The sequence below is a fragment of the Pongo abelii genome, chromosome 12, assembly GCF_028885655.2.
Source record: "Pongo abelii isolate AG06213 chromosome 12, NHGRI_mPonAbe1-v2.0_pri, whole genome shotgun sequence".
Classification (NCBI taxonomy): domain Eukaryota; kingdom Metazoa; phylum Chordata; class Mammalia; order Primates; family Hominidae; genus Pongo; species Pongo abelii.
The window spans coordinates 62905213-62928293 of NC_071997.2; the positions used below are offsets into that span (position 1 = coordinate 62905213).

Here is a 23081-nt window from a genome sequence, read left to right on the forward strand (position 1 = left end):
AAGGTGTGCCCTGCCTTCCATGTAGGGAACACAGGAGTTGCAAGCACAAGCTCCCACAGGTGGACTCTGCATTCACTTCTTTGTGTCTCACTTTTGCCCCTGAGACTGGTTGGCAATAGACCAAGGAGGTGCCCTTATATCACCCCTTAACACCCAAGTAGGAGGAACCAGGGTGAGACCCCAGGGGAAAGCCATGAGCAGATGGTTTAGATCTGCTTCTCTAGATTTAAGTCAAAGTTCTTTCCCCCTCCCCTCTTATGTATTTTTCCTTGAGTTCCTCTTTTCTTATATTTGAGTAGTAAGATCTAGAGGGCTTAGCTTAGCATGTCAGTTTACATGGAAGGAGACCAAGTAGTCCCTCAACCTGCTGTTATATGAGCTTAGCCTAGGGGCCCAAAAAGAGACATATTCCCTTCAGAATGCAGCCCAGGTGTGGACATGGATAAAGAATTAATGGGAGAAGCACTTGGGCGTATTTGAATGCTCAAGCAGCTAAGCTCAGCAGCAGAGGAGAAACCATCTGTAGAGAAGGAACAGATGAAGGAATAAGAGAGTTAAAAGTAAATGGACAACAAGCACACCTAGCACTCAGTCGTAGTTTTTAAATACCATTCTCTAACAAAAAAAGCCAGGGCTCCATGGAAAAATGGCTGATTCTAGGGCTGGGGCAGGAAATATACAAGATGAACCAGGAGCATCTTGTAGTGTAGTGTCAGATGGTTAAAAAGGGCTTTAAAAAAAATGTGGGCCAGGTGTGGTGGCTCATGCCTGTAATCCCAGCACTTTGGGAGGCTGAGGTGGGTGGATCTCTTGAGGTCAGGAGTTTGAGACCAGCCTGGCCAACATGGTGAAACCCTGTCTCTACTAAAAATACAAAATAGCCAGGCGTGGTGGTGTGCACCTGTGATTCCAGCTTCTCGGGAGGCTGAGGCAGGAGAATCGCTTGAACCCAGGAGGCGAAGGTTGCAGTGAGCCAAGATCGTGCCACTGCATTCCAGCCAATATATATATTGGCCAGGCATGGTGGCTCACTTCTGTAATCCCAGCATAGAGGAGGCCAAGACAGGAGAATCGTTTGAGGCTAGGCATTCGAGACCAGCCTGGGCAACACAGTGAGACCCCATCTCTACCAAAAAAAAAGTCACAGGAACACAAGAGCCAACCTGAAAGAACTCCCATGGTCAAAGCTAGAACAAACTGAGCAATAAAATAAACACGACATTATTAGATTACAACACATAGGATAAACATCCATGAGTCCATACTCATACAAAAAATGATTAAATAAACAGGATAAATGGGAAAGAAAAAACAAATCTCTCACACAGAATTTCAGTTAATCTATTATTAGATTATATTCCTCCTCACAGGAAGTGGAACTCAAGACTTTCTGTACCGAAACACAGCCACACTCTTTCGTTTATGTATTGCCTATGGCTACTTTTGCTATCCAAGGACAGGGTGGAGTAGTTGCAACAGAGACCATGTGGTCTGCAAAGACAAAAATATTTACCCTATGGCTCTTTACAGAAAACTGATTTGACTCCCGCTCTAATTCTTGCAAACCTGCTCCTCTTACCTTCTTCCCCTGATAAGTACATTTTACTCAGCAAGCTGGGGTCCCCTTCCCTGCTAGCACCCCTCATTAGCAGAATCCCTCCAGGAAGGCTCACCCTGGCTTGCTTCTGCAGTGCCCACTTGGCCCATGGAAAGTTTTGGCATCCTTGTCCCCCCAAATATGAGGGTGCAAGCCTGTCTCCTGTCCCTTCTCTCTTTGCTGTGCCACTTGTGGGCTACTTGGACCCACCTCTCATCTCTGGAATTCATCCCCAAACTCCTGAGGACACTCCAAGGACCATCTTACCATATTTTACCCCAGTAACTGGGGAGACTGAAGCAAGTTTCTGCAGGTCAGGAAGCCCGCAGTCAGGGAGTGAGGCTTCACACTCCTCTAATCATAGGCACCCTAGGGCCTTTAAGGATGATTCTCAGTTGGCTTGTCTTATGTAACCTGGATGGGTTGGGTGGAGGTGTCACCATTTTTTTTTAACATCTTTCAGGAAGCCTAACCACTTTAAAATGTTAGAGGCCTTTGATATCACCCAATGTCCTTGACTTGGAGGCCTAAGCCAAAACTCCAAGACAGCAGGAAAGTCCATTCCATATCCTGTTCCACAGGGCTACCATGTTGGGTAACTCCAGGGAATGATTTACATTGCATCCTGTTTTATTGTGGCCTCTAGAGTTAAACAGGGCACACCCTTCATAGCCAGAAGAAGTAGCCCTCCAGCTACATATACATATACATAGCTACAAACCCGAGTGACCAGGTGTTCCCAGGTATTCTCTTAGATCTCAAATCTAAGAATACCTGGCTTTGGAGGTAAAAGGGGAGAAGTACAGTTTGATGAAAGAAATCAAGGTTTTGTTGGTTTTTGGGGTAATCATTAGGTAAAAAATAGTAGAAGAGTGCCAGGCGTGGTGGCTCATGCCTGTAATCCCAGCACTTTGGGAGGCCAAGGTGGGAGGATCATGAGGTCAGGAGTTCAAGACCAGCCTAGCCAACATGGTGAAACCCCATCTCTACTCAAAATACAAAAATTAGCCGGGTGTGGTGGCACATGCCTGTAATCCCAGCTACTCGGGAGGCTGAGGCAGGAGAATGGCTTGAACCTGGGAGGCAGAGGTTGTGGTGAGCCGAGATCATGCCACTGCACTCCAGCCTGGGCGACAGAGCGAGACTCCATCCTAAAAACAAACAAACAAACAAAAACTGGTAGAAAAGCTACAAAGCTTGCAGAGAAATTTTGGGAAATACAAAAGCAGGAACTTTGTTTTTAAAATGTTTATTCCACGTCTGACATAGTGGCTCAGGCCTGTAATCCCAGCACTTTGGGAGGCTGATACAGGAAGATCACTTGAGGAGTTCCAAGAGCCACCTGTACAACATATTGAGACCCCCGTCTCTACAAAGATAAAGATAAAAAAAATAACTGGGCACTGTGGTATGCACCTCTAGTCCCAGCTACTTAGGAGGCTGAGGTAGAAGGATCACTTTAGCCCAGGAGTTTGAAGCTGTAGTATACCTTGATCACACCACTGCACTCCAGCCTGGAAGACAGAGCAAGACTGTGTCTTAAATAAATAACAATTTTATTCTGGATTATTTAAGAAAGAAGATATTTTTCCCTCTCAATCAACAAACCAAAGACAATGCAGAAGGGGCTGTATGTAATTAGAGTGGTAAATGGAAGGTATTATCTTTGTTGTCATTTGCTTAATCCTTTTTTGAGACCTTCACCAACCTCACAGTACAATGTGGCTGTGTCTCTGCTCCCACCTTCTCTGTGGAAAGTCCCATGACTGACATCTCTCTCCATCCATTCCTGGGATCATGTGTGCTTGGAACAGATTCTGTTCTGCTACCATTTACTAATTTGCTTCTTCAACTGCTCTGCTGCCTGCAACCAAATCAGCCCCAGAAGGCTAATAGAACAATTTTAGACAAATTAAATTTAACAGAGCTTAATTGAGCAAAGAATGATTCACAAATCAGGCAGCCCCCAGAACCAGAATAGGTTCAGAGCGACTCCAGGACTGTCACATGGTTAGATAAGATTTATGGACAGAAAAAGGAAAGTAATCTATAGAAAATAAAAGTGAGGTACAGAAACAGCTCAATTGGTGACAGCTGGGGATTTACCTTATTTGACCCGGTTTGAACATTTGACTGCCTGTGGTTGACTGAAGTTTGGCTCCTGTGACTGGCTGAGACTGCTTGTTAGAAGAGTCTGTTAACAAATCAAGTTGGGTTACAGTTCACTGTGTCTAGAGAAACCTAACTTAAAATATGCAAGGGGGCAGCTTTAGGCCAAACATAACAATTTCCCCCTTTTGAACAACCTCTCAATTTGAGAGATTAACCGAAACTTTAGGCATTGATATCATTCTGTCACCATCATACATGGAGTTATTTGGTCTCAAATTTCACTGAGAAATAGTAGAACAGTGGGTTTTGTTTTGTTTTTTTGAGATGGAGTCTCGCTCTGTCACCCAGGCTGGATGGAGTGCAGCGGCGAGATCTCGGCTCATTGCAAGCTCTGCCTCCAGGGTTCACGCCATTCTCCTGCCTCAGTCTCCTGAGTAGCTGGGACTACAGGCGCCCGCCACCACGCCCGGCTAATTGTTCGTATTTTTAGTAGAGACGGGGTTTCACCGTGTTAACCAGGATAGTCTCGATCTCCTGATCTCGTGATCCACCCGCCTCAGCCTCCCAAAGTGTTGGGATTACAGGTGTGAGCCACTGCGCCTGGCAGAACAGTGGGTTTTGTAAGGTGGGAACAAAGAAACAGAACAATAGAAAGAAACCTGATTGGGTAACATCAGTTTACTTTTTTGTAAGAGTTACAGCATAGGGGGACTTCCTTATCATGCTGGAATCTCCTGTTTTCAGGAGAAAAAAAGAAACAGGTCTGTTTTGAGGTCTATCTGCCTCCTACAAGTTTCAGTTTGATTACATGGCATTTAGCATGAGTGACTCCATTTTAGTTTGGTCTGGTCTGTTGGGGCCTAGTGCAGGAGCTCAGTCCAAAACAATGACCTCCCATAATTTTATTTAACAAAGCCAAGGCACCTATGGTGTAATGTCTTCCTACTTTGCCTGTCCAGATGTGGGCTGGTGCAACCTGCTTCAGACCCTGACATCCAATCAGTAGTTAACTGTGCTCCACAGGTCCCACTGGGGCACAGCATGCCCCTCTCCTTTCACTGGCTAGAAAGCAGCAGGACCCTGGGCTCAGGGCTCACACACAGTCTTAGATGTTTTAATGAAACAACTTCCTTCTTTTGTGTGTCACCTTTATTTCAAACACTCTCCCTGAGCCTGAGGCAGAGTTCATGGGGGCTGGTCCAGAAGACAGTCTGAGTATCTGGGCTCCTTGACCTTGGATCAAACATATGAATTGACTCTTTCCTCAAGAGAGGAATTCTTCCCCAGGATGAATTCTTTCCCAGAAGTGTTCACCATACCTCAGGTAAATATTTCTTTGTTTCATCTGCCACATCAGCCCAGCAGAAATACTCAAATCCATCTCATTTCTAGGAATAACACAGATTAGTCGGCTGACCTCAGATGTCACTCCTTGTGGAATATCAGGAATGGGTCTAAAAGTGTTATAGGAGAATAAAGCAACAGCATCGTTGTAACTACCTATGTGACAAGCTCAGTTCAAGGCGCTTTGAATGCATTTTCTCTAACCACTTAACCATTTTCAGTAGGTATTGTTCCCTACATTTTACAGATCAGGAAAGTTAGGCTTATCCATTCAACAAGTTTTTTTTGTTTGTTTTTGAGATGGAGTCTTGCTCTGTCGCCCAGGCTGGAGTGCAGTAACGCGATCTCTGCTCACTGCAACCTCCGCCTCCCGGGTTCAAGCATTCTCCTGCCTCAGCCTCCTGAGTAGCTGGGATGACAGGTGTGTGCCACCACGCCTGGCTAATTTTTTGTATTTTTAGTAGAGACGGGGTTTCACCATGTTAGCCAGGATGGTCTCAATCTCCTGACCTCGTGATCCACCCTCCTCGGCCTCCCAAAGTGCTGGGATTACAGGTGTGAGCCACCGTGCTGGGCCTCAAGAAGTATTTATGGAGCACTTACTGAATGACAGGTGCTGTTCTAGGTATATGAGATACATCAGTTATCAATATAAGCGAATATCTCTACCTTTGTGGGGCATACATTCTAGAGAGGGAAAACTGATGGAAAAATAACTAGCACAATAATGGAATAAAATATATTCATTAGAAGGTGATTAGTTCTACAGAACTTCAGAGAGGTTTCAATTTAGCAAGCATATCTTGAGTATCTCTTAAATGCCAGGCACTAGGAATAAAATCAAAAAGATAAAGGTGGCCTATATGGTGCTTACAGTCAAGTGATGCCATAGAGTAAGGGGCAGAACTAGTAGTTAATGTCACTGCTGACATTCATGTTGGGAATGATAACCAGAATGAGTGACTGAGGCAAGTATCTCAGTCAACTGAGGTTTATTAAGCCAGCTTCAGGGAGTGTCAGGGAAAAAAACGTGAGCCACAGATGTTTCTGTGGCTGTTTTTCCAAAGAGGTTTTCAGGAGGTTTAGTATGTATACTTTTCCTTAAAGGGAGGAAGGCACGTAGAAAGAGGGGCAGGTAGGTGTAAAGGTGAATGGTTACATTCTTAGTAGACTTTAGTTAGTGCCCAGTAAGTCTACATTTTTAGATAAGATGAATGTCTGAAGAAAAAAAGGGATTAAAGGAAGAATCAATTATGCAAACATCTTTGGGTAGCTGGAGGAATGACTGATCTCATTTGTCTCTGTTCTACACCTGGGAAGACAAGCTTGTAATCAACATTATCAGTGTGGAATGGAACAGACTTTAGTTTTAGGAGCGAGATACACTGGAAACCTAAAGTTACAACTGGCGTGTCCTTGTTTATGGGAGGCTGGCAAAGAATTTACTTATGCATGATCTGTGGGGAAGTTATTCGGAGATGCCTGAGGCCTTTCACCTTTCCATGGGGGTCTGGCTAACACATAATGCTAGTGACAGCTATTCATTTGCAAGAGGGGGTTGCATAACTCAGCCTCCAGGGTTAACCTTCTCTTTGGAATAAGGAGTGGAAGTCCTGAAATTTTTTAAATTTTCTGTTACATGTCCTTGTTCTTCAAAATCTTTCAGAGAAAAAACACTGTAAAAGACACGAGTTTGGGGTTGTATGTTTCATCTGATTCCAAGTCGCTAGGAAGCCTCATTCCTAGGGGGTCATGTCCCACGGAGATGGGGGAGAAACTAAAGAAGCAATGCCAAATAACAGCAACAAAGGGAAAGTAATCCTGGAACCTGATTCAGGCTACGTAATTGTCTCCTCAATTAAGGCAATTCTTTGGACAATCATCTCCCTAACTCTTTTAGTTGTACATTGACACGTTATAATGTCTGAAGTAGTCTATAGACTAGTTTTTCTAGAGTCTCTGAAGCATCTTCAGATTGCAGTGGCAATCTGACAGATTTTCCTGGATTGTGGCTTGAATCAGGTGTTTAAGTGAACCCTTTGCATAGTTCATATTCAATAGGCACAAAGATTGTTTATATATAAATTGCTGTTATTTCTCCTAAAGTTTAAGTTCTCTGGCTTCTGCTTGTAGGGCTTTAAGAAAAGCATAGTTTTAATCTCTCATGATTCATCAGAGGCATGTGAAGCAGAGCAACTCCATGCTGAGTAGGGGCTGGGTAAAATAAGGCTGAGACCTACTGAGCTGCATTCCCAGGCATTCAGGCATTCTAAGTCACAGGATGAGATAGGATCTCAGCACAAGATACAGGTCATAAAGACCTTGCTGATAAAACAACTTGCAGTAAAGAAGCCAGCCAAAACCCACCAAAACCGAGATGGTGACAAGAGAGACCTCCGGTCATCCTCTCTGCTACACTTCCACTAGCACCATGACAGTTTACAAATACCATGGCAATGTCAGGAAGTTACCCTATATAGTCTAAAAAGGAGAGGCATGAACAATCCACCCCTTGTTTATTATATCATCAATAAATAACCATAAAATTGACAACCAGCAGCCCTTGGGGCTGCTCTGTCTATGGAGTAGCCATTCTTTTATTCCTCTTTTTTTTTAATTTTTTAATTTTTTTATTTTGTTATTATCATACTTTAAGTTTTAGAGTACATGTGCACAACGTGCAGGTTTGATATAGGTATATCTCCTAATGCTAAATGACGAGTTAATGGGTGCAGCACACCAACATGGCACATGTATACATATGTAACAAACCTGCACATTGTGCACATGTACCCTAAAACTTAAAGTATGATAATACTCCCCCCCTTATTCCTCTACTTTCTTAATAAACTTGCTTTCACTTTACGGACTCACCCTGATTCTTTCTTATGTAAGATCCAAGAACTCTGTCTTAGGGTCTGGATCGGGACCCCTTTCCGGTAACAATTCCAAATCAAGAAAATGGAACAAAAAGTTGAAAATGTTAGTTTGGAGACTTGTAGCCAGGAAATAAGTCTGAATCCAGTCCAAATTATAGGCAAATAATAAAAACTCAAAAACAATGAATAAGGCTAGAATCTAATCACAGGTGTCAGGCCTCTGAGCCCAAGCTAAGCCATCATATCCCCTGTGACCTGCATGTATACATCCAGATGGCCTGAAGTAACTGAAGAATCACAAAAGAAGTGAAAATGGCCTGTCCCTGCCTTAACTGATGACATTACCTTGTGAAATTCCTTCTGGCTCATCCTAGCTCAAAAGCTCTCCCACTAAGCACCTTGTGTCCCCCACCCCTGCCAGCCAGAGAACAACCCCCTTTGACTGTAATTTTCCTTTACCTTCCCAAATCCTATAAAACGGTCCCACCCCATCTCCCTTTGCTGACTCTCTTTTCAGACTCAGCCCGCCTGCACCCAGGTGAAATAAACAGCCTTGATGCTCACACAAAGCCTATTTGGTGGTCTCTTCACACGGACGCTAGTGAAATTTGGTGCTGTGACTCGGATCAGGGGACCTCCCTTGGGAGATAAATCCCATGTCCTCCTGCTCTTTGCTCTGTGAGAAGGATCCACCTATGACCTCGGGTCCTCAGATCAACCAGCCCAAGGAACATCTCACCAATTTTAAATTGGGTAAGCGGCCTCTTTTTACTCTCTTCTCCAACCTCTCTCACTATCCCTCAACCTCTTTCTCCTTCAATCTTTCCCTTCTCTTAACTTCAGTTCCTTCAATCACACTTCGGTCTCTCCCTTCTCTTAATTTCAGTTCCTCTGCTTTTCTGGTAGAGACAGGAGACGTGTTTTATCCATGAACCCAAAACTCTGGCGCCGGTCATGGACTTGGGAAGACAGTCTTCCCTTGGTGTTTAATCATGCAGGGTCGCCTGCTTGATTATTCACCCACGTTTCAGAGGTGTCTGACCACACAGGGATGCCTGCCTTTGTCCTTCACCCTTAATGGCAAGCACCGCTTTTCTGGGAGTCAAGCACCCCCCAACCCCTTCTCTCCAGGTCTCTATCCCTTTTCCACTTTCCTGGGGGGCAAGCACCCCCCACCCCTTCTCTCCGTGTCTTTACCCCTTTTCTGCTTTTCTGGGGGCAAGCACCCCCTACCCCTTCTCTCCGTGTCTCTACCCCTTTTCCACTTTTCTGGGGGCAAGCACCCCCTAACTCCTTCTCTCCATGTCTCTACCCTTTTTCCACTTTCCTGGGGGGCAAGCACCTCCCACCTCTTTTCCGCTTTCCTAAGGGCAAGCACCCCCCACCCCTTCTCTCCATGTCCCTATCCTCTCTTTTCTCTGGACTTGCCTCCTTCACTATAGGCAACCTTCCACACTCCATTCCTCCTTCTTCTCCCTTAGCCTGTGTTCTCAAGAACTTAAAACCTCTTCAACTCACACCTGACCTAAAACCTAAATGCCTTATTTTCTTCTGCAACACCACTTGGCCCCAATACAAACTCGACAGTGGTTCCAAATAACCAGAAAACAGCACTTTCGATTTTTCCATCCTAAAAGATCTAAATAATTCTTGTCATAAAATGGGCAAACGGTCTGAGGTGCCTAACATCCAGGCATTCTTTTACACATCAGTCCCTCCCTAGTCTCTGTTCCCAATGCAACTCATCCCAAATCTTGCTTCTTTCCCTCCTGCCTGTCCCCTCAGTCTTAACCCCAAGCGTCGCTGAGTCTTTCCAATCTTCCTTTTCTACAGACCAATCTGACCTCTCCTCTCCTCCCCAGGCTGCTCCTTGCCAGGCTGAGCTAGGTCCCAATTCTTCCTCAGCCTCCACTCCCCCACCCTATAATCCTTTTATCACCTCCTCTCCTCACACCCGGTCCAGCTTACAGTTTCGTTCTGCAACTAGCCCTCCTCAGCCTGCCCAGAAATTTCCTCTTAGAAAGGTGGCTGGAGCTAAAGGCATAGTCAAGGTTAATGCTCCTTTCCTTTATCCAATCTCTCCCAAATCAGTTAGTGTTTAGGCTCTTTTTCATCAAATATAAAAACCCAGCCCAGTTCATGGCCCGTTTGGCAGCAACCCTTAGACTCTTTACAGCCCTAGACACTGAAGGGTCAGAAGGCCATTTCATTCTAAATATGCATTTTATCACCCAGTTAGCTCCTGTCATTAGAAATAAAGCTCCAAGAATTAAATTCCGGACCTCAAACCCCACAACAGGACTTAATTAACCTCACCTTCAAGGTGTACAATAATAGAGTAGAGGCAGCCAAGTAGCAATGTATTTCTGAGTTGCAATTCCTTGCCTCCACGGTGAGAGAAACCCCAGCCACATCGCCAGCACACAAAAACTTCAAAACGCCTGAACCGCAGCAGCCAGGTGTTCCTCCAGGACCTCCTCCCCCAGAGGCTTGCTACAAGTGCCGGAAATGTGGCCACTGGGCCAAGGAATGCCCGCAGCCCGTTATTACTCCTTAACCCTGTCCCATCTGTGTGGGACCCCACTGAAAATCGGACTGTTCAACTCACCTGGCAGGCACTGCCAGAGCCCCTGGAACTCTGGCCCAAGGCTCTCTGACTCCTTCCCAGATCTTCTTGGCTTAGTGGCTGAAGACTGATGCTGCCCGATCACCTTGGAAGCCCCCTAGACCATCATGGATGCCGAGCTTCGGGTAACTCTCACAGTGGAGGGTAAGTCCGTCCCCTTCTTAATCAACATGGAGGCTACCCACTCCACATTACCTTCTTTTCAAGGGCCTATTTCCCTTGCCCCCATAACTGTTGTGCGTATTGACAGCCAGGCTTCTAAACCTCTTAAAACTCCCCAATTCTGGTGCCAACTTGGACAGCATTCTTTTATGCAGTCTTTTTTAGTTACCCCCACCTGCCCAGTTCCCTTATTAGGCCGAGACATTTTAACTAAATTATCTGCCTCCTGACTATTCCTAGGCTATAGCCACACCTCATTGCCACCTTTTCCCCCAGTTCAAAGCCTCCTTCGTGTCTTCCTTTCGTATCTCCCCACCTTAACCCACAAGTATAGGATACCTCTACTCCCTCCCTGGCAACCGATCACATGCCCTTACCATCCCATTAAAACCTAATCACCCTTACCCCGCTCAATGCCCAATATCCCATCCCATAGCATGCTTTAAAAGGATTAAAGCCTGTTATCACTTGCCTGTTACAGCATGGTCTTTTAAAGCCTATAAACTCTCCTTACAATTCCCCCATTTTACCTGTCCAAAAACCGGACAAGCCTTACAGGTTAGTTCAGGATGTGCACCTTATCAACCAAATTGTTTTGCCTATCCACCCTGTAGTGCCCAACCCTTACACTCTTTTGTCCTCAATACCTTCCTCCACAACTCTCTATTCTGTTCTTGATCTTAAAGATGATTTTTTCACTATTCTCCTGCACCCCTTGTCCCAGCCTCTCTTTGCTTTTACCTAGACTGATCCTGACACCCATCAGTCCCAGCAGCTTACCTGGGCTGTACTGCCACAAGGCTCCAGGGACAGCCCTCATTAGTTCAGCCAAGCTCTTTCTCATGATTTACTTTCTTTCCATCCTTCCACTTCTCACCTTATTCAATATATTGATGACCTTCTACTTTGTAGCCCCTCCTTTGAATCTTCTCAACAAGACATCCTCCTGCTCTTTCAACATTTATTCTCCAAAGGATATCGGGTATCCCTCTCCAAAGCTCAAATTTCTTCTCCATCCGTTACCTACCTCGGCATAATTCTTCATAAAAACACACATGCTCTCCCTGCCGATCGTGTCCGACTGATCTCTCAAACCCTAACACCTTCTACAAAACCACAACTCCTTTCCTTCCTAGGCATGATTGGATACTTTCGCCTTTGGATACCTGGTTTTGCCATCCTAACAAAACCACTATATAAACTCACAAAAGGAAACCTAGCTGACCCCATAGATCCTAAATCCTTTTCCCACTCCTCTTTTCATTCCTTGAAGACAGCTTTAGAGACTGCCCCCACGTTAGTGCTCCCTGACTCATCCCAACCTTTTTCATTACACACAGCCAAAGTGCAGGGCTGTGCAGTTGGAATTCTTACACAAGGACCAGGACCACGCCCTATAGCCTTTTTGTCCAAACAACTTGACCTTTCTGTTTTAGGCTGGCCATCATGTCTCTGTGCAGCAGCTGCCACTGCCCTAATACTTTTAGAGGCCCTCAAAATCACAAACTGTGCTCAACTCACTCTCTACGGTTCTCATAACTTCCAAAATCGATTTTCTTCCTCACACCTGATGCATATACTTTCTGCCGCACTCCACTACCTCTCAGCAAGCTGAACTCATTGCCTTAACTCAAGTTCTCACCCTTGCAAAGGAATTATGCGTCAATATTTATACTGACTCTAAATATGCCTTCCATATCCTGCACCACCATGCTGTTATATGGGCTGAAAGAGATTTCCTCACTATGCAAGGGTCCTCCATCATTAATGCCTCTTTAATAAAAACTCTTCTCAAAGCTGCTTTACTTCCAAATGAAGCTGCAGTCATTCACTGCAAGGGCCATCAAAAGGCATCAGATCCCATTGCTCAGGACAATGCTTATGTTGATAAGGTAGCTAAAAAAGCAGCCATCAAAAGGCATCAGATCCCATTGCTCAGGACAATGCTTATGCTGATAAGGTAGCTAAAAAAGCAGCTAGCGTTCCAACTTCTATTCCTCACGGCAGTTTTTCTCCTTCTCATCTGGCCACTCCCACCTACTCCCCCACTGAAACTTCCACCTATCAATCTCTTCCCACACAAGGCAAATGGTTCTTGGACCATGGATCTCCTTCCAGCCTCACAGTCCCATTCTATTCTGTCGTCATTTCATAACCTCTCCCATGTAAGTTACAAGCCGCTAGCCCATCTCTTAGAACCTCTCATTTCTTTTCCATCGTGGAAATCTATCCTCAAGGAAATCACTTCTCAGTGTTCCATCTGCTATTCTACTACTCTTCAGGGATTATTCAGGCCCCTTCCCTTCCCTACACATCAAGCTCGGGGCCGCCCAGGACTGGCAAATTGACTTTACTCACATGCCTCAGTCAGGAAACTAAAATACCTCTTGGTCTGGGTAGACACTTTCACTGGGTGGGTAGAGGCCTTTTCCACAGGGTCTGAGAAGGCCACCGCAGTCATTTCTTCCCTTCTGTCAGACATAATTCCTTGGTTTGGCCTTCCCACCTCTATGTAGTCCAATAATGGACTGGCCTTTATTAGTCAAATCACCCAAGCAGTTTTTCAGGCTCTTGGTATTCATTGAAACCTTTATATATCTTACCGTCCTCAATCTTCAGGAAGGGTAGAACGGACTAATGGTCTTTTAAAAACACACCTCACCAAGCTCAGCCACCAATTTAAAAAGGACTGGACAATACTTTTATCACTTGCCTTTCTCAGAATTTGGGCCTGTCCTTGAAATGCTACAGGGTACAGCCCCTTTGAGCTCCTGTATAGACACTCCTTTTTATTAGGCCCCAGTCTCATTCCAGACACCAGACCAACTTGGACTGCACCCCAAAAAACTTGTCATCCCTACTATCTTCTGTCTAGTCATACTCCTATTCACCATTCTCAACTACTCATAAATGCCCTGCTCTTGTTTACACTGCCGGTTTACACTGTTTCTCCAAGCCATCACAGCTGATATCTCCTGGTGCTATCCCCAAACCGCCACTCTTAACTCCCTGTTAAAGTAAATAAATAATCTTTGCTGGCAGGGCTATGCTGAACCTCCTTGGGCACTCTCTAATTGGATGTCCTAGGTCCTCCCAATTCTTAGTCCTTTAATACCTGTTTTTCTCCTTCTCTTATTCCATTTAGTTTTTCAATTCATGCAAAACCATATCCAGGCCATCACCAATACTTCCATACGACAAATGTTTCTTCTAACAACCCCACAGTATCACCCCTTACCACAAAATCTTCCTTCAGCTTAATCTCTCCCACTCTAGGTTCCCATGCTGCCCCTAATCCTGCTTGGAGCAGCCCTGAGAAACATCACCCATTATCTCTCCATACCACCCCCAAAAATTTTTGCCACCCCAACACTTTACCACTATTTTGTTTTATTTTTCTTATTAATATAAGAAGACAGGAATATCAGGCCTCTGAGCACAAGCTAAGCCATCATATCCCCTGTGACCTGCACATGTATATCCAGATGGCCTGAAGTAACTGAAGAATCACAAAAGAAGTGAAAATGGCCTGTTCCTGCCTTAACTGATGACATTACCTTGTGAAATTCCTTCTCCTGGCTCATCCTGGATCAAAAGCTCCCGCACTGAGCACCTTGTGACCCCTACCCCTGCCAGCCAGAGAACAACACCCTTTGACATAATTTTCCTTTACCTACCCAAATCCTATAAAATGGCCCCACCCCTATCTCCCTTTGCTGACTTTCTTGTCAGACTCAGCCCATCTGCACCCAGGTGAAATGAACAGCCTTGTTGCTCACACAAAGCCTGTTTGGTGGTCTCTTCACATGGACGCGAGTGAAACAGGTACACTATAGTTTTCTTCTGAAACATAATTTTTCTTTCTCCAGTTTCCCATTTTTATCAAGGATAAATCATAGTAGGACCAATTTATTTACAAAATAAGTTTTAGTCTTATTGTACTTGGCCTGATTATTTGCATACAATGCTGTAAGTGTAGTGATTGACCATATAGGCTCCTTTTAAATTGGCTTTGTTGGAACCATTTCACAAGGAATAGCAGATTTGACTTTTTAAAAGCCTTTTGAGGTTATCCAAGCTAAGGATTTATCTATGCCTGTAGATACCTGTATGAATTGGGAGTGAATTCCAATTTTCTTGAGGTTCCAAAGTAACTTGAGTTTCCTGGGCCTGTCAGAAAGTGACAATCTTTACTTATTACAGCTCAGGAACTTTGTAAAAGAATTGGATAGACATGGTACCAGGCCAGTCTTTCCAAAGGGCTTTTTATTGGCTCTATAAAGTCAATATCAATTCCTCAAAGCAGTCAGAGTACATCTGAAAAAAATGCTATTCCAGTCGAAGCCTTGATAAAATAACCAGTGTCTCAAATTTTGTCCTGTTACAAAAGAAAACAGATTCTTATTGAATTTATGCAAATAACTATACTGCTATATATTAAAAATACTCACAAATAGGCCAGGTGTGGTGGCTCACACCTGTAATCCCAACACTCTGGGAGGCTGAGGCAGGAGGACTGCTTGATCTCAGGAGTTTGAGAGCAGCTTGGGCAACATAGTGAGACCTTGTCTCTGCAAAAAATTAACAAAATTAGCCGAGTGTAGTCCCAGTTACTTGCTTGGGAGGCTGAGGTGGAAGGATCAGTTTAGCCTGGGAAGTTGAGGCTGCAGTGAGCTGAGATTGCACCACTGCAATCCTGCCTGGGCAACAGAGTGAGACCTTGTCTCAAAAAAAAAAAAAAAAAAAAAAAGAATCTCACAAATAGTTTCCAAATTCTGGAGAAATTACAGAGAAAGAATATGCTTCAAATTTTGATCAGAAAGGTATATTTTACCCAACTTGTTGTAAGCTATAAATAGCTCAACAGAAAAAAGTTTTCTTGACTCTGAAAAAACAAAACAAAAATTATCAGCAATGTTTCAAACAAAAAAAGTTATAAAAAATTACTTCACACACATACAAAAATTACTTTAACATTCTATTGGTTTAGTCCCATTACTTAACTCTTGTTATTTTTGATGTTGGGTTAGCAATCCTCATGAATACATCAACTTTTTAATTAGAGTCCTGGAAGGCATTTTCATAGTCCAATGGTATGATCTCCAAAGTTATCAGAAACTTGTATTCAAGAGTACTTGTTAGAGTCCTTTCCATGAATTTCCTTAAAGAAGAAAATTTTGGACTGCAGCTGATTATAAACTAATTTTTGAGAAGAGTCAAAGTAAAACAACAATTGTCTGTGGATGACAAAAGTCTTAGAGCAGCCATGGTTAAAGACACAATTGACAAGGAAATTTAGTTATTTCTGTGGCACACAACGATGTAACGTAATAATCATAATTATTACTGATATCATAGACTAAGACATACCAGAATTACAGGAATCTCACACAATTTCGAAACACACATTAATAATACATTCATATCAATATAACCCAAAGAAAGTTAAACACCATTTCACATTTGACAATGCTTCCTGTCCCCCACATAGCATTCTATTCCCCTAGTGCCTTTGTTGATTTACAAATCTTCTCCAGGAGCTCCCTGAGACCAGGAATTGTTTTGTTCATCTTAATATCACTCCACACAGGATTTTGATCATCTGTGAGTAACAGGAAACCTAATTAAACAGTACCGTAAACAAATGTTGACCTAAAAGAAAGAAGCTGAGGCAAAATTAATATAGAGAATTTATTTGGGCCAAGGTTGAGGACTGTAGCCCTGGCCATAGTTCCAAGTTGCCTTGGAAAGTGCTCTGGGAACAAAGGAGAGGCTCAACTTTTTAAAGAAAAAGAGACAAATCAGGGGAGGGGAACAATTACAAAAGTTGCTCATCAAGTATTCTCATTTGACTTTTTTTTTTTCTTGAGACAGGGTCTCACGCTGTAACCCAGGCTGGAGTGCAGTGGCGCAATCACGGCTCATTGCAGCTTCAACTTCCCAGGCTCAGGTGATTCTCCCATCTCAGCCTCCCAAATAGCTGGCACTACAGGCATATGCCACGACGTCTGGCTTTTTGTGGAGATGCGGTTTGTTTGTAGAGACTCCCAAGTGCTGGGATTACAGGCGTGAGCCACAGCACCCAGCCCTGATACTTTTTTTTTTTTTAAGGCTATTCAACGGGCCTGATAATTTAAAGGGGCTCACCTTCCTCAGATAACATGTTTTTATTCTGCCAGGGTTAGTGGCTCATGCTTGTAAACTCTCCACGTTTCCCAGCATGGTCTCAAACTCCTGGGCTCAAGCGATTTGCCCACCTCGGCCTCCCAGAGTGTTGGGATTACACGTGTGAGCCACCACGCTCGGCAGGTATTCTCATTGGTTTACAGAAATAACATTGTTAGTGACTGGCTATGCACTGTTGAACTATAGGGTATATGGCATGTTAATGGCTTCTTGACATTAGTCTAGTGCATACACAGCAAGTGACTTCAAGAAGTTATTATTTAGCTCAAGGGTGAATGAGATATTACTGCTGCTACATCTTAAATGCCTCTCTGGGCCTGATACTTTTTCTAGTGCAGGTGTGTGGCACAGGACTGGCGAGCAGTTCTGCCCGTGGCCCTGGCACAGGATCCATTAGATGAAGCCAGCTGGGCTCCTGAGTCGGGTGGGGACTTGGAGAACTTTTATGTCTAGCCGGAGGATTGTATATGCATCAATCAGCACTCTGTGTCTAGCTCGGGGTTCGTGGATGCACCAATCAGCACTCTGTATCTAGCTAATCTGGTGGGAACTTGGAGAACTTTTATGTCTAGCTAAAGGATTGTAAATACACCAATCAGCACCCTGTGTCTAGCTCAAGGTTTGTAAATGCACCAATCAGTGTTCTGGGTCTAGCTAATCTAGTGGGGTCTTGGAGAACATTTACTCTAGCTAGAGGATTGTAAATATACCAATCAGCACTCTGTGTCTAGCTCAGGGATTGTAAACGTACCAATCAGCACTCTGTCAAAACGGACGAATCAGCTCTCTGTAAAACGAACCAATCAGCACTCTGTAAAATGGAATAATCAGCTCTCTGTAATATGGGCCAATCAGCAGGATGTGGGTGGGGTCAAATAAGGGAATAAAAGCAGGGTGCCTGAGCCAGCAGTGGCAACCTGCTTGGTTCCTCTTCCATGTTGTGAAAGTTTTGTTCTTTCGCTCTTTGCAATAAATCTTGATACTGCTCACTCTTTGGGTCCGTGTTGCCTTTATGAACTGTAACACTCACCGCAAAGGTCTGCAGCTTCACTCCTGAAGTCAGCAAGACCACGAACCCACCAGAAGAAACAAACTCCAGACACATCTGAACATTTGAAGGAACAAACTCCGGACACACCATCTTTAAGAACTGTAACACCATGAGGGTCCGTGGCTTCATTCTTGAAGTCAGCGAGACCAAGAACCCACCAATTCTGGACACAGTAGCACAGAGGCTATGGGTGGTTTGACTAGAGCAGGCCCTAGGAATGGTTGGACACAGAAGCCTCGTTTCAGGGGTTTGAGGAGTGGGAAGTGAAAAACTAGAGACTAACAGTGCAGACAATTTTTTTAAGCTACTTGGTTCTGAAGGGAAGAAAAGAGAGTGGAAGAGGATTTGGGGCACGGCAGGATTTTTCTTATGATAAGGAATCCATAAGAGAGGGAAAAATTGAAGTCTGAGAAGAACGATTGTTCCAAGGTGGAAGAGCCACATTTTATTTTTGATTGAGTGTCAAAAAGAGAGCCTTGGCCTGCCTTGCGGTCTAGAATGGGTGTGTGTGTTGTGGCGGTGGGCAGGGGGTTGGATGGGGGAAGACCACTAGTGGTTAAAAGCAAGTATGCAGCATTGGGAAGTGAACCAAACTGGTAGGAGGCACAGCCCACTGTGTCCAGGCAGGGGCGAGCTGCAGGCCTGAAACCCACCCACCCTCTTAGATGTGTCTGCGGGCCATAGAAATTACTAGGGTTGTCTTGGGTGTGGCCTCAACCTGTTCAACAACAGGTGTGCTGTTTCCATTCTGGAAACCAGTCCTCTGTCTTCCAGGACAGTAATTCTCAAATTTTAGCTGGGATCAGAATCCTGGGAAGGGTTTGTTAAAACACTACTAGACAGGGTGAGGTAACCTAAGAGCCTTTGGAGGCCCAGGCGAGAGGGATCACTTGAGGCCAGCAGAGTTCAAGAGCAGCCCAGGCAACATAGGGAGACCTCTTCTCTACAAAAATACTACTACTACTGCTACTAAAAATAGCCAGGTACGGTGGCTCACACCTGTAATCCCAGTGCTTTGGGAGGCTGAGGCTGGAGGATGAATCACTTGAGCCCAGGAGTTGGTTTTGGTGAGCTATGATCGCATTCCTGCTCTCCAGCCTGGACAGCAGAGATAGACCCTGTCTCTAGAAAAAACAAAACAAAACAAAAACAACAAAAAGATTTCTAGTCCCCACCTATATTGTGCCTCAGTAAGTATAAAGTGGGGCCCAGGATTTCTAACATGTTCTAACGTCCATTTATAACGTGTTCTCCTGCTTTTTTTGGCCCCTAGTCCGCACTTTGAGAACCATTGTCCTAGAGAAAACTGAATACTCCAGGAAGGTTCTGGAAGAATAGTTAATGGGCTTTGGCACTCTGCCCTGGAAACTAGTCAACTCTCATGTTAATCCAGAGAAGGGCAGCACTGTACCAGACACGTCCTCTGTGCGGGTTGGTCCAAGATGACCAAGTAGCAGCCGACAAGCACAGCTATGAGGGAGGGTTAGACACAGTTCCACATCAGACCCGTGGGAAAAGGACAGGAGAAATGCGAGAACCTTTTAGAAAGAATGCTCCAGGGAGTCTTTGGGGGCAGTCACTGAGCTGGGCCTGGAGGCTGAGTAGGGTCCTACAGGAGGAAATGGGTCAGGTTTAGGCACGGGAAACAGCATTCGCAATCGCAGCACCAGCACCAGCTAAAAACCCAGCAACAGGGAAAGCAAAGTACGGAAACACGCATGCGTTCAAAGTGCTGCGTGAATTAACCAGGCGCCGGCGTAAACAGCAAAGGTTTGCCCGGCCTCTCTTGGTCAGGGTGACGCAGTAGTCTGCAAACCTCGGCGCGTAGGCCACCGCACTTATCCGCAGCAGGGCCGCCCGCAGCCGGTAGGGTGGGCTCTTCCCGGTCCCCGCCCAGCTACCAGCCAGCCTGCGGCTGCGCAGATCTTCCGTGGTTCTGTCGGGGAGACCCCTGGGCACTCCGGACTAAGATGGCGGCGACGGCCAGGCGGGGCTGGGGAGCTGCGGCTGTTGCCGCCGGGCTGCGCAGGCGGTAGGTGACGAGCCTGGAGCTCCGAATAGGCTTGCCGCTGGGCTTAGCCAGCTGAGCGGTCGCCGCCTTGCAGACCCTCTCTCGAGGCGGGTGGGTAGTGCATCTGATGGAGCCGGCGGGTCCGCCCTGTCGCCGCAGTTGGGGTTAAGCCCTGAGGTGTGTGGCTGTCCGTGCGGGAGCTCGGCGCTTCTGTGGCCTAATCCGGGCGGACCCTCTGGAGCTTCTTCTCAGGCTCAGAGACCCAGTGCTTGAGTCCCTGCGGTACAGAAGCTTGTAGAGACTGGCTGTAGAGCTAGAACGGAGGAGCTGTTTTAAAATCGTGTGCCTCTCCCGCCCCCAGGCCCTCTACCAGGTGCATTCCCTCCTCTTCTAAACACAGAATCAGAATGTCACACAGAAGGGAAGAAAATACCTTGTCTCGTTTCCTCATTTTCCCAGTAAGGCCCTGAAAGAGGAGGTGACATGTCCAAGGTCACACAGTTTCTAAGTGATGGAATTCCGACGAGAATCCAGACCCCTAGATTCCCTGCACCCACCACCATTAAGCCCACTCTGTTCCCTTGTTTTTTCCCCTTCCCTGAGCCGTACCTTTGAGTTTCACCTTTCAAAGACTTCTGTGAACATTGCCAAGAGGACATTTATGTAGGTGTACCTTAATTTTACGTCTGGAGAAAATGGCCTACGGAGAGTTTGCCCTCTTGAGTATTAGACATTTTAGTGTTAATGGTGCTCTTGAAGTTTAAATGTATATCCTAAAAAGATTTAAGTTGGTAGAATTTTTTGTTAGTTACCTCCAGTGTTTGAGTAGATGACTTCCTTGAATAATGTAATCCACTCTTACTTTAAAAACAACAAGACTTTAAACCTGTATGTTGGAATGTGCTTCCTCTTTGTTCATTCTGCTGCCTTTTCCCTGGGCTGAAGGGACAAGAATATTATTCTTCTAGTCTATTTCCAAATTCCACAGCATTCACAGATTTAGATACTGAGCTATAGAAAAAGGCATTTTTACCCCAAACCTTGAACTTCACTCAATTAGTAATTATTGGGCACCAGTTAAATAATGGTAGCAGCTGCCATTTATTGAGCACTTACTACATGGCCTGGCACTGGTTTAAGCACTTTACATGGATTCTCTGGATTATGAGGTAGCTGCGAAACTAATCTCATTGTAGAGATGAAGAGCTGAGGCCATTGTGCTAGCAGCTAGAAATGAAGATAGTTTTTCCCCTTAATGAGTATGCAGTATAGCAAGAAAAATATATTAACAAATAATGACAGTCATGAGTGCTGTAATAGATTCATATAACTTAAAGGGGTGTGCCGGGCGCGGTGGCTTACGCCTGTAATCCCAGCACTTTTGGAGGCCAAGCTGGACGGATTGGCTGAGGTCAGGAGTTCAAGACCAGTCTGGCCAACATGGTGAAACTAAAAATACAAAAAAAAAAAAAAAAGCCAGGCGTGGTGGTGTGTGCCTGTAATCCCAGCTACTCGGGAGGCTGAGGCAGGGGAATTGCTTGAACCAGGGAGGTGGAGGTTGCAGTGAGCCAAGATCACGCCACTGCACTTCAGCCTGGGTGACAGAGCGAGAAAAGCGAGATTATTTCCATCTCAAAATAAATAAATAAAGTGGTGACAGCTCTTACTGTGATCAACACTGTTTGAAGCTAGTGTGGGGAGTGGCAGTCAGGACTTCACAGATTATTTGATTCTCATTCAGTGTTGATTCCATTGTTCTCTTGAATCCTCAGTGCCAGTCCTTTTATGTCTCCAATAGCATCTAAGAAACTCTATGGGTTACAGTCCCACAGTATCCCAGTAAAGTAGTCTTATCAATGGAATATAAAGGTTACCGAAGGTAGGAAACAGTTCATCTGTATTCTATTAATACTTAATTGGTGCCCACTCATTCTTTTCCGCAAGAAGAATTCCAGTTTTGTGAGAGAGAGAAAAAAATGACAGCCCCTGTTGCTTCTTGCCTATTTTAAGCAGAAAATAGAGAAATGTGATCTTGTGTACGATCACAAACAATTTTTGCCTTTGCAAAAAATTTTAACAGAAAATTATGACAGTGAAAGACCGTTCTAACCAACCACCATTTTGCCTTTAACCTCTAGACTGCCCACTCCCGGGCTTGGGCCGAGCTAACTTTGGGAGACATTTAGTTTATAGTTTAAATGATAATAGCCCTTTCCCAAAATTAAACACCTTTATAAAGCTAATGAAAGACCACCAGATTTGGAGGACGAGAGGAGCCTGAATTCTGCTAAGGTGTAGATGTAAATGATTACCAGCCGTTATTCTGGAGGTCATAAGAGTTGCAACTTCCCCAATTACTCCTGCAGAAAACATCACTCTTGTAGAACCTAGGATTAGCCTTTTCAGGTTTTTGCATTTCTGACTGGTCCTGTGGCCCCATCCACCAACGGACTGAGCACTCAGGAGGATCATTTTCCACACCCCTATGATTGCATCCCCAACCAATCAGCAACACCCGTTCCCTGGCCTGCCAATCTATCCTTGGAACCCCCTAGCCTCAGATCCAGAGAGACTGAGTACTACTCCAGTCTCCCTTTCAGCTGGCTCCGTGTGAATTAAACTCTTTATTGCAAATCCCCTGTCTTCATGAGTTAGCAGTATCTGGACAGTGGGCAAAGCGAACCCATTGGCCATTATAAATGACTCCTGTGCTTAAAATTTTTCCATGGCTCTATGAAGTGGCAGTTGTAATGGATAGCAATGGTATTTTCAAGTAAACTGGATTTTAAAGTAAATTGCATTAGGATTTTAAGAATTTTCGCTATTAAAGTCTCCTTTTACTTCCTTTTCCAGTCATATTTGCTTTCCTTTTCTTCCTTTGTTTTCAGTTTGTCAAAGCCATCACAAATAGTCAATTAAGTTTTCTCTGTAAGAGTGAAGTAAAGTTAGAGGCTGGGCGCGGTGGCTCACACCTGTAATCCCAGCACTTTGGGAGGCCAAGGCGGGTAGATCACCAGGTCAGGAGTTCAAGGCCAGCCTGGCCAAGATGGTGAAACCCTGTCTCTACTAAATATACAAAAATTAGCAGGTCATGGTGGTGGGCACCTGTAATC

At 44.8% G+C, this 23081-nt stretch overlaps 1 protein-coding gene across 1 annotated transcript in view; it reads left to right on the top strand.

Annotated features, from left to right (window-relative positions):
* Positions 1-18387: 18387 nt before the first annotated feature.
* NFU1 (NFU1 iron-sulfur cluster scaffold) overlaps positions 18388-23081 on the top strand; it is a 41900-nt gene continuing 37206 nt past the window's right edge. The window contains exon 1 of the mRNA XM_024242801.3: positions 18388-19989. Within this exon, the coding sequence (XP_024098569.1) occupies positions 19928-19989 (62 nt within the window). The 5' untranslated portion in view covers positions 18388-19927. The remainder of the gene's footprint in view (positions 19990-23081) is intronic.